Here is a 12,320-nt window from a genome sequence, read left to right as displayed (position 1 = left end):
AATTGTAAACTCCATGAGGACAAAGCCTATGTCTGCCTTGTTTCCCTGATGCCCTTCCAGGATTTAGAACAGTGCTTGGCAATAGTAGGTGCTCAGCAAATATCTATGAAAAAAGGAAGGAAGGAGGGGAAGAAGGAGAGAAAGATGGGGATGCATCTTGTGACTCGGCAGGTACTCCACAGGGGTGATGCTCTTGCTTCTAATGAATAGCCAGTGATGTCCCATGACAGAATGGATTATTTGCAAGGGGTGAGTTCCCCATCGCTGGAGGCAATTGATGAAATTGGAAGGCCCTTTGGCACAGGTGTCGGAGATGGGACTCCCACATGAGGGTCACGTCGAACTGGATGACACCTCAAGGGTCCTTTCCAACCCAGAGAGAATGACAGGCTCACTCATCCCATCCTTCCAGCCACCAGCAGCCTCAGCCAAATGTTGTCTACGTCTACTCACACCCAAGTGCGTGTAAAACCAGCGCTTGCATTCTCACACTGTGGTCCCGTGCTCCACCCAGATGGACCGTCTCAAAAACACACTCAAGTCCACACTTGGACACACTGTACATACACAGCCACCCACTGAGAGTCACGACCACCATCACTGGCCACGGTAGCACTTCACATACTGAGCACTCACTACAAGCCAGAGGAGGACTTACTTGGGGTCTCACTGAATTCTCCTAAAGGCTGCTTCCAGCCCAGCCATCTCCCACCCATGGCACATTCTCACCTCAACTGCGCTGGTGCTGGTCTCCAGGTCCATGCAAGTGAGTGGCGCTGGCCACTCATGGGTTCCTGCTTGGGCCTGAGCAGCATGGGGGCCCCAGCTTCCAAATGCTTCCAACTCCCCTTTGTCACTGGTCTCCACTACGGCCTCCCTCTGCAGGGTACCCCAGCCAAACAGGACCCTTCCCGGTCACCTCTGGGCCTTTGCTCAGGCTGGCCCCTGGTTGGGAGTGCCTTCTCCTCTGCTCCTGGCAAGCCCTGCCCAAGGGCATGGGTCGGTTTGGATGACTCCTGCTCTGCGGAGCCTCTCTGCTCCCGGGGAGGCAGGGCTGGGCCCCCCTCCGTAACACTTGGCGCACTCCTCCACTGCAGCACTTACTGCATTGTTCTCTGGCAATGTGCACATGTGCCTCCCTCCCGAGACTGAGTCTCCAGGGACCAGGGCAGTGTCTCATTCAACGTGAGCGTCCGTCTGTGAGCACAGGGCCTAGCAAGGCAAAGACGGCCAATGAATGCTGTGGTCTCGTTACTTGTGGCCAGGGGGGTCCTACACAGGGCGCGTGCCTGCGGTGGTCACAGCAGGGTGCACTCACTGCCCCTTGGTCATCTGTCCACACCGAGCAGAGCCACCAAGCCCACCAGTGAGCAAGCGGGGACATCCTCTGGAAAGCAGTACCTTCCCGTAAGTGGAGCAGGGTGGACTCTGCAGTGAGGTATGGCTCGGGCTGCTCCCGGGGGAGACAGGCCAGGGGACTGCTTGTCTTCATCCTGGTCGACTTTCTACCATTGGTTGGGGGATTTCAACACAGAAGCTGGCTCCCCACCCGGCCGTGCCTGACACACGGTGAGAAGGCCCAGAACTATTCTAACCCCAGTCCCCCCACAGCTGGCTGGGTGACGGCAGGCCCCTCCTCGTGCTGGGGCTCAGTTTGTTCATCCACAAAATGGGAGAAACTATAACTCCTGCTCTGTCTGCCCTGTAGGGCTGGGGTAAAAAGAGTAAGTAAGTAGAAGACAGAAGGCATTTTGGAAACATAAAAATGGCTCAACACACGGTGTAGGGCCTGATGAGAAGGGGAAGCCTCTCTTTACTCCTATAGGACCCCAGGATGAGGGTTTTCTGGGCTTCTGTTTGGTCATTTGTTACATGAGGGGTTAAAATGAATCCACGTTCACCAAACTTCCTGATTTTATGTCAAACTTCCTGATTTTATGTACCACTGCCAACGCTGTTTTGCCATCTCTAGAAATCACCTAAACCGTATTTATTTAAGAATTAAAAAAAAAAAAGATAATTTTGTTTAGGGGCGCCTGGCCTGCTCAGGCTTGATCTTGGGGTTGTGTGTTCAAGCCCCACGTTGGGTGTAGAGATCACTTAAAAAATTTTAAAAGATTAATAAAGAATATTGTTTACATTGACCCTTAAAGTTGAGAAATTTAAGTATCTGCTTAGCCTCATTCTAAGTCATTTTATTCATGATGGAAATGATTCGAGGTGTTTTTCTAATACACATTAAATAAATAGGTGATGATTAAACCAAACCACATTCATCAGGGCCCTAGTGGAAACATCTTGTACATCACTGGTGGTTCATGTCAGTACTTGAGAAACAGAGGGAGAAAGGCGCCTTTGGGCCCCTGTCACCTCTGAGAGCCTGAAGCGTACAGCAACCTGATGCACTCACCTGGCACCCAGCCCTGGGATCCAGGAGCTGGTAAGCCAGTCCCTACTCTCCAGAAGCTTCCAATCTTGTCTCAAAAACAAAAACCAAACCAAACCAAACCAAAAACCAAAAATCAAAACCAAAGACCAAAAAAACCAAAACCCCCCCCAAAACCAAAACACCTCTCTGATTACACCTGTGTTTTCTTTTTATTTCACTGAAGGACTGCTTTAAGGCATACCAAAATGCATACGTTACAGTGGGGTGAAAAATCAAGTGGTGATGAAAGTGAGAGTAAGAGAATTAAGACAAGGCAAAACGAATACATAAAAGGCTCACTGGAGCCCTTGGAATGCTCCATGGAAGAGCACCATGGACTGGAACTCTGAGCTTCCTAGCAGCCAAAGTAAAAAGGGAAACATGATTTATTCTCCTTTTCTGTGATATATGAGCCATGTCCTTAACTACACTGAGATAAATATGACATAATGGTCCCTGGGGCTGCTGACCTGAACAGGAAGATGCTGCTCCTGTCTCATGACCCATGTCCCTGTCTTTCCTTGAGCCCATCTCCTATGCTCGTGGTCTCCCACAAATAAAGCTTTGATCATGTCACTTTCCTTTTTGGAAAACGTATAATTTTTTTTCCTCTTACCTCTAGAATGAAATGAAACATTCTCAGGCTTGTATTCAAGCATCCCCATGAATTAGCCCCCATATATCTGCAGGGTCATATCTTTAGGAACTTCATATTTAGAACTGCCTGAGTTCAAAGCTGGGTTCAACTGCTTAGTAGCCCTGTGATCCTCGGCAAGTTACATTACTTATTTGAGTCTTAATTTCCTCATCCATGACATGAAGGTATAGAGAGTTCTTGTCTCCTAGACTTATTATGAAAACTGAGTGTGGTAAAGCCAGCCAAAGTGCCTGTCAGGTGCTTCAGTGTGAGCTCTGCACTGGTGCACTCCTGTCTCCTGGCCTGTGCTTGGGCTGTTGCTGCGGCCCAGCTGGCTTTCCCCTTTCTCTGTTGACTGAAATCCCATCATCCAGACCTCGCTCAAGTGCCATTCGAACTGGGGGCCTTCCTTGATTTTTCCAATCAAAAGAACCCATCCTTGTTCTCTTTTCCCACAGCACATAATTTACATGCAATACCATATATGCACTATACGCAACACTCAATCCATGTTTCTCACCCTGGAAGGTCACCTCCTACCAGGAGATCATGAAATCAAAGTGGTAGGATGTTACCAGCACTGAAAAAAAAAATGAGACAGAGTAGAAAAGATCAAAAAACATCAGAGTACATGGCCTGCCTCTTGCTTTGGTTTGGTAAATATAATATATATCTGTGTGTGCATGTGCGTGTGTGCACTCGTGGTCACAACATAAAGTGATTCTCCATCTAGGAGTCATAGCCCAAAAATGTCTGGATGCTACAGCACTCATTGTGGGTTCCCAGAGGCCAGGGAGCAAGCCAGGTTCACTCCTGTCCCCGTACTTAGCACAGAGCCTGGCACATAGTAGATACTAAATTAACATTATTTTGTTTGTTTTTCAATAAATATTATTATTATTTTAAAGATTTCATTTATTTATTTGAGAGAGAGAGAGAGAGAGAGAGAGCACAAGCAGGGGGAGTGGTAGAGGGAGAGGGAGAAGCAGGTTCCCCACTGAGCAGAAAGTCTCGATGTAGGGTCCCATCCTGGGACCCTGGGATCATGACCTGAGCCGAAGACAGACACTTAACCGACTGAACCACCCAGGTGCCTCTCAATAAAGATTACTGAAGTGAACTGAAAATCCAGTAATTCAGAATAGCATATTTACTAGGGCAACCCAGGTACCTGAGGTTCAAGTATAAACCCCTGCGTTCAGCCACAGGACCCACCAGCAGGACGGTGATCACCCCGGGATGGATTTCCGAATTGAAGCTGTCGGATGTGGGTGGAAAAGAACAGTATGGCTTAGTCCCCACTTACTGAGGATCCTCTCCCAAGACTCCACTATCATCTTCTAGAAGATGGGGGTGATGATGCCAGCATCGCCGACCCCATGGGGATGGAACACAGTGTGGAAAGGCCTAAAGTGCATCTGGTCCAGCTGAGAACGAACGCATGCAAGCGCACACTGACACCCATATACACGCAGCACCCCCCCCCCCCCCCCCCCCGCAGACATGCATGCACGCCGCTCTTCATTCCATAGGTGGCAACGTGGAGGCCCAGTGAGGGCAAGTGACTCGCTCAAGGTCACACAGCAGGCTAGTGACAGAACTAGGACTAGAACCAAGTCCCTTGGTTCCAAGACCAAGAGAGAAGAGAGGCCAAATACCCCATTAGACAGGAGAAAGGGTATGGAAAAGCATGAAAGGTCGCTTTCAAGACTGAGAGGTGGTGTTGGGCCCAGTTCCAGGACCTGCAGAGACAAGAGGTCACAGTGGCCAACATGCCTCTCCTCCCTCTCTGTCCCCATTTCTGATGCCACTTCCCCGGGGCCACCTGTGCTGGGATGGAGACCTGTCTTGCTTTGCAGAACGGGAGGGAGCTGATGTCGTGGGGAAGCACAGGCCAGATGTGACTCAGTCCCAATGATTCCTGGGCGGTTTTCCTAACCCCTCAGAGCCCTGGAGCCTCATCTGGTAACCATGGTTACAGCTCTCCACATCCAAACGAGAAGGTAAGTTAAGTAACTGTGTGCATACGCTCGTCCCTTCCCTTCCCCTCTCCCTGACACCCTTTATTTCACCCTTGGAGAGTTCTTCCAAGCAAAAACACAACACTTCTGACCATATCTTCTGCTCTGACACTTTCAATATCCCTCCACCAGGAGAATAACGTCCACCCTCCCCAGCCCAACACTCAAATCCCTCAAGGATTCGATCCTATTTCTTTATCTCTTCCATCTTTGTCCATCAACAAGATGGGCCAGTCATCTGCCATCTGGGATCACAGAATTTGCTGTGAATGAACACGCACGCATGCACACAGCACACACTTCTGCACATGTGCATGCACGCACACGCACGTGCACACATGCACACACATCTACAGATAAGCATACACACACTCACATGCACACACGCACGGCACTCTCCCCTCAGGCTGGCCTCTCCCGATCCTCCTTTCAAACCCCTGTCCTGAAAGCCTTCTCGGATACATGCAATTGGAAATAGCCAGCCTGTGTGTTTGGTTCCAGAACCCAATGCACGTCAGCAAACTGTAATTGTTCCCTGTGTGTGCCCATGACACCGCCACCAGTGCCCAGGAGACAAGACCCAGACCTTGGGCCCTGGGTAGTGCCAGGCCCTGACACACGGGAATCGCATAGACGCCGGAGCATGGGCTTCCCTGCGTGTGTTCTGGCCCACGTGCTGACTGGCCACGCTTGCAGCTCATCACAATCATCCCAACCACGGCCTGGGAGACTCACCCAATTGCCCATGGCTTCCAGCTGGAGGTTTGAATCTGGATCCAGGGCAACACCTGCTTCTAAGGGAGTGAGGCATAGCAGAGAGGCCAGCGGGCCAGGCAGCAAGCCCCCCTTGGGGGCTGGGTGACCTTGAGCAAAAGCCTTGTTCTTTTGTTGGAGTCACAGTCAAATTCGAAAATCTATAAATAACACTAAAAATAAGGCTAAATACCTGTCTGAGGAGGAACTAGGACAAAAGGGAAGCTTTTTCAAGCTTTATACATCCTGCCCAAGATTTGTAACCCTCCTCCCCCTTATAAATGTACATCAGCATCTGGGTGGTAGAGAAGAGGGGCATGTCTTATTTTGAAAAGACTTCTGAGCTCATTCTGATTAGTCACGTCCCCAGCAGCAACCCAGGTATGCCCATCATGGCACTGTGTGCTACCAATGCGCAAGTTGTAGAGTCGCCCTTGAGCAGTCTCGGCCAGGGGACGGTCCCTAACCAAGCCCAGTTCAACCGGTCTGAGGCACAAGGCGATGCACTGCAGTCAGAGCTGTGGGCAGCGGATGAGGGGTCCTTCCAGCACAGAATGGAGAACAGGTCTCTCTGGACAGGGCCCACAGGAGGGAGCGAACCCTGTGTGTTAACCCCCCGGCGGGTCTGGCTCTCAGTGGTGCAGGCGGTGAAGCATCTGCCTCTTGGTTGCGGCTCAGGTCCTGATCCCAGGGTCGTGAGACTGAGCCCCCGTCGGGCTCCGTGCTCAGCGCAGAGTCTGCTTAAGACTCTCTCCCTTGCCCTCTGCCCCTACGCTTCTCAAATAAATAAGTAAATCTGTAAAAAGAAAGAAAATGCCATCTCCCTCCTCATCTAGGTCGGGTTTATGTCTTCCATCAGGCTAGGTCAGCATATAAAGGAGGGCTACGCATCTTCCCTCTGCTTTTCCTCTGAGCCTGAGCCCTTGAGTCCACCACGAAAGCTCAAAAACCCTTTCTTAGTCCACAAACACCTACTGCATTGTTGCCATGCACCAGGGCCCCAAGTTAATGATACGGAGAGGAGCGAAACCTGCCTGACCCCCTCAAGAAGGCTCCCCACCCAGGGGGAATGACTGATTCTCTAGCCGCCCTGATTAAGAAGGTTGGCATTAGTCCTGCCTCCTGGATGCTGATGCCCTCAGGCCACACCACAGGTACCCCAGGAAATTACTGGCTAGCTAGGGCCAGGGTTAGCCAGACCACCTCTGTTAATGACCTAGCAGTGTATACACAGCAAGCCTGGGAGCCCTGGAGGTAGAGGGATGGTTTCCCTGCTGGCCTGAACTAGAAGGAGGCCATCCCTCCTGCTGCAGCCAGGAAGGCCTGCACTGCCATCCATGATGCCACACCTCTCTCCTCTCTGCAGATCCCACCTCCTGTACACAGCACCCACCACCATCCCACCCTCTGGGCATTCAGTGCCTGGTAAACAGGACTCTGTGGGGGGCCAAGCCCCCACCCTACTGGGCTCCCACACACAGAAGCTTTGTCTGAGCTGTTGATGCATAATACATGGGCGCAGGCCCGGACCAGCCGCGGGCCCATCTTGGACAACAGGCCGGTCACTAAGAGGCTGTGAGGGACACAGCCAGGACACAATGCCCCAGTCAGAGCTGAGGGCAGCGGATAAAGGGCCTGCTGGGGCCTGCTGGGGCCCTGGAAGCAGCCCTTCCCCCAACAGTCAGTGCAAGGGTGGAGAGGAAGGCAGTCCCCAGACAGCCCCGGGAGTCCTGAAATCCTCCCAATTGCCTTCAAGTGCAGCCTCCAGCCCCATCTTAACTCACAGGCTTAGCCACTTCTCCTTTGTGACCTACGAAGAACCATCTAGCACCCCTCTTTGTCCTGGCCCTCATGTTTTCTTCTTTAAAAGAGTTTCTCCATCAGGTGTTACCATCCATCAGGGTTCACTGTGCTTCTTGGGGTCTTTCTCAGGCAATGGTTTCTGATTTTGGCTGGCACAGAGGCCCCTCACATTAACATGCCCACATATCAGTGGAAGAGCAAAGTGGGGATAACAGAAAATAAGAGAGGGGAGTTATGAATCATCTACACTTAAAAGAAGCACAATTTTATGTGCTAAAACAGCACCCTTTCTGTTGCAAAGTACTTCAGTGGATAAATCCACATGCAGCCCAACTCATATAAGCAGAATTGGGCAATTTACATGTATAGATGCTTTAACAATAAGGGTCCGTGAGATTCGTCGTTGAACCATCAAAGAAACACATTCAAAATGTGTTCAGAGGCTCTCACCAGCATGGAGATGTTTATTCTGGGGCCTGTTCCCAGAGATGCTGATTCAGGATGTCTGGGTGAGAGCCCAGAAGTCTGCATTTTATAACATGTAACTAAAAGATCCCAACACTGGTGGTCCACAGGTGACACTTTAAGACACAGCAATTAATGAAAAATTCTAGGTTTCAAATATGCAAATAAGTACCACTCCCGGATAGTTCACTACACAACCCGCCACAAACTAAATCAATAGTGATGACGCTAAACTTATAGCAATTGATCATTAAAAAGCAGGGAAAGCAACAATTGGACACTGGGGCCAGGTCAAGATGACACTGATGCTAAAAGACCTTACTGAGATTTCTGGGAGTTCCAGCTATTGACAGGTGTACACCTGTCAAGACCTTGCCAAGGTCTTGGTAGGATGCTGATTTCAAGGCCCCAATAAACTGCAAATGTAACAATATGGGTTTACAAATACCATGGTTTGATCATCCTTGTTTGATACAGGAGGATATTTGGTTGGGTTTTTAAAAGATTTTATTTATTTATTCATGACGGACACAGAGAAAGAGACACAGGCAGAGGGAGAACCAGGATCCCTGTGGGGAGCCCGATGTGGGACTCGATCCCAGGGCCCCAGGATCACGGCCTGAGGCAAAGACAGACACCCAACCACTGAGCCACCCAGGTGCCCCGCATACAGGGGGATATTTGTAAGCAGTCTTTGGTTGTGTGTTAAAATAAAAATCTGTGGAATTGGGCTTCCCTGGTTCTTAAGAATCCAAGAAAAAGCTGGCAATTCTGAATCCATTCTCAACCCGTTCAGGGAGCGCCTTGCCACTCACCAGTGGACTGAAGACTAGTCCTCCAAGATTTGCTGCATAGAGATAAAGGAGGGAAGGAGTGTGGAGGTTGAGAAGGGGAAGAGCCAGTTTCAATCTATTTTGATAAATCTCAATTTGGTAAGCCATTTTAATAAGCTGCTGCTGCTGCCATCGTGCAGCTATTTGGAGCCCCTGAAGCTCCAGGCTTTAAGATCTGTTTTTTTCCCCAGAGCTTGCACACCACCCCCCCACCCGCACCCCCACCCCCACCCCAGTTCTGTCCTATTCTTATAGTAAGAGAGTCTCAATTTTTACCAGGGAAAAAGACTACATTTCCCAGCCATCTTTGCAGCCAAATGTGTAATCATGTGATGAAAGTTCTGGTCAATAGGATATGAGCAATAGTGCCACAGTGGCTACTCCAGGTACCTTCCTGTAAAGGAAGGGGGAGTCCTTCCCCTCCTTCCCCCTCCCCCTAGGTAGAAACAGGGACATGGGGTGAGCCATGTTAGATGACAGAGCTAAAAGACAGAAGGAACCTGGGCCCCGAGCCCTCTGGAAAGGAGAGCCGCTTTAACAGCCCAGATTCTTCTATCTAGATGCAATGTGAGAGAGAAATCAACTTCAATTTTGTTTATGCCACTTTATGCCATGTTTATGGCCTTTAAAGACCAGCCTGAACCGAAATCCTGTTTCTGATCCCATTTCTCACTCTTTCATGACTCCAGGGGTGCTGGTGGGGGTCGGGGGGTGTCTGTCTTGTGCTTCAGAGAAGCCAGGGAAGACACAGCACACGAGCCAGGACTAGAGTCTTGTCAATCCCATGGCCTCTCCTGGAAATTCTGGGCAAGAAGAGAAGATGATGGGTTTCTCTGAGGAGTCATCAGTGTTGGTGCATTTAGGGAGGGGAGTCCCATGTCGTGCTCAGCCCGGCCATGCCAATTCCCTGTGCACGCCTGGGGGTGGTTAATGGCTCTGTTGTTCTGCCTTGGTAAGAGATGCCACGGAAGTTGTTCTAGGCCCCAAGGAACAAGTGGGTCACCACAGGGGTGGGGAGGGCCGACGTGGGTTATAAACCAGGCGCTGCCATCTGTCTCTCCCCACATGTTGGGCACTCCCAAGCTATCGATCTACACACTGGAGGAATCCCTGAATCATCCAATCCCACTCCCTCATTTATGGAGGGGGAAATAAGTCATGTGTGTTCAAGGTCAGCAGCTAGAGAGCAAGTTACCAGCAGGTCACGGCTGGAACCCGGGTTTCCTGGCCCCACTCCATTAATGGGCTTTCTAGATGTTGTGCTCCAGCTAGTGGGAGAGCCTGGCTCCCAGAAATTAGCAGTATGCAAAATCCGACCAAACGACCTCCCCTCATCCCCACAGCTCTCCTGCCCACCCCAGACCTCAGATCAGAGCACTCCCTCCTCCATCATCCATTCCAGGATTTGAGGGCTCCCCTGCAGTGCTGGGCATTTCTCAGTCTCCTAGGTTCTCTCCCATTCTCTCTTCCTCCTCCTTGCACACTACCCCCATAAATAAGTGGAGTTACTGCTGATTTGGCCTTACGATCATCATTTCGATGTCTGCACACAAAGAACTGCATAGAAAATAAGAACTTGCTAAATTCAATGCCCATCTTTCCCCTTCTATATTCACTTTTGGTCCTTGTCAACATGTATATGGAAAAGACATCAAGAGCCTTTAAAATCTTCATTCATTTTGTCTCACTGTATCTATTCTTAAGAATCCACCCCAATAAACAACGATCAATGGGATGCATTTCACATATTGGATATTTCTTAAAAGTCGAAAATTGGACCCACCTAAATGTCCAATAATAAGAGGTTGATAAAATCAACTATGTTGGGGCGCCTGGGTGGCTCAGTCCATTAAGTGTCTGCATTCGGCTCAGGTCATGATCTCATGACCTGGGATCGAGCCCCACATCGGGGTCCGTGCTCGGCGGGGGGGTGGGCGGTGGGGGGGGAGGTCTGCTCCTCCCTCTTCCTCTGCCCCTCCCCTCCTGCTCATGCTCTCTTTTGCTCTCTCTCAAATGATAAATAAAAAATCTTAAAAAAAATCAAGTATGTTTATAGGATAGACTGTTCCACAAACATAAAAAGGATATACCACATTTCATCAAATCTAAATCAACCACTTCTAGGACTGACCATTACTTTATATTCTTCAGAGGAAAAAAAAATGAAGTCATTAACTGCAACATGCTATCAATTAAAAATACAATTGCAATTTCAGGGATCACAAAATGTAAAAAAAATTATAATCAATGAAATACGGTGTAAATAATACCATGGAGGAATGCTCTCGATACAATATCATAATAATAAATGCACAGGGTAGGATAAGCTCACATACACTCAGAGGAAAAAAAAATCTAAGTGAAAGGAGAAGGCCTAAAATACAAAGGGTAGTACCCTGAGAGAGTAGGCTAAAGGGTGATATTTTATTTCCATCTTTACGGTGTTCTGATTTTCCAAATTTCCAGAATGAGCAAATGTCACTTGTATAATCTAAAAAAGATATTATAATTTTAAAAGTCAATGTAGAAATGAATACAGTGGAACAGATAGAACCATGGTGAGCACACACACGTCTACACAGAGACTGTTCCCACGAGTCGTACTCAGTGCCTGGGGTACATATCCTTGTGTTGAAGAACCACAGTTGGTTTAGCTTGGTGGTTGTTCATGAAATGTTCATGGATGTACGTGGAATATTTCCCAATTTTTTTGCCAACACAAACAAAGCCTTGTGCAAAATGCTTCTTTTGTGCCCCCTCTCGGGGTTTTTCCTTGGCCCCTTCCAGGGTGTCGAATGAAAGGTGCTACCTGACATGTCTGGGTGTTGGTTGGTATCTCTGTTGGAGTCAAGGGACAGGATGGTCTAAAGTCCATTTTCACTCTGACACTCTGTTTCTAGATGTGAACATTCTGGTCTAGCCTGATGCCACGTTGGCCTCCCAAAGCTGCCTCATAGGAGCTGGAATCCTTCTACTGGGGAGTAGAGTATCATACTCTGCAAGGTGATGAGCCATTTGAATAAAGAAAATGAAAAGTTCCCTGAGAAATGGGACTCCGGGAGAGACGTACTCTCGGGTATAGAAGATGGACATAGGATTAGCCTGAGGCCAGGTTTCTTTCAACAGAACTTAAAGGCACAGGGTGCTTTGGGAGGGGGCAAAGGGATAGGGAGGGATGGGCAAGTAAGGGAGATGTATGTGAGGAGGGGACATAAAGGAAAATGAAGAAGGGATGTGAGACCAAAGCAAAGGGCACAAGTTTTCCCAGAGGAATCAGCAAGCTAGAGCAAACCTGCATCCCTGCAGAGCCAGGGAAAGCCGGGTCTCTACCATCTTTGGATGTTGTGCCAAACCTCCTAGAGGTATTTGGATGAGTAGGA

At 49.2% G+C, this 12,320-nt stretch overlaps 1 protein-coding gene across 6 annotated transcripts in view; it reads right to left on the bottom strand.

Moving 5' to 3' along the window:
- The window catches only part of CORO2B (coronin 2B), a 132,946-nt gene that overhangs the window by 87,761 nt on the left and 32,865 nt on the right, over positions 1-12,320 (bottom strand). Inside the window, exon 1 of one of the 6 annotated variants that reach the window (XM_072738962.1) lies at positions 730-969. The exons of the other annotated variants lie outside the window; for them this stretch is intronic. Coding sequence (XP_072595063.1) covers positions 730-762 — 33 coding nt within the window. The 5' untranslated portion in view covers positions 763-969. Of the gene's footprint in view, positions 1-729; positions 970-12,320 lie in introns of those variants that run through there. 6 annotated transcript variants of the gene reach the window in all.

Source organism: Vulpes vulpes, chromosome 15, assembly GCF_048418805.1.
Source record: "Vulpes vulpes isolate BD-2025 chromosome 15, VulVul3, whole genome shotgun sequence".
In the NCBI taxonomy this organism is placed as follows: Eukaryota; Metazoa; Chordata; class Mammalia; order Carnivora; family Canidae; genus Vulpes; species Vulpes vulpes.
The sequence above is the reverse complement of the archived record's forward strand: the minus strand, read 5'-3'. Positions and strand labels throughout refer to the sequence as shown.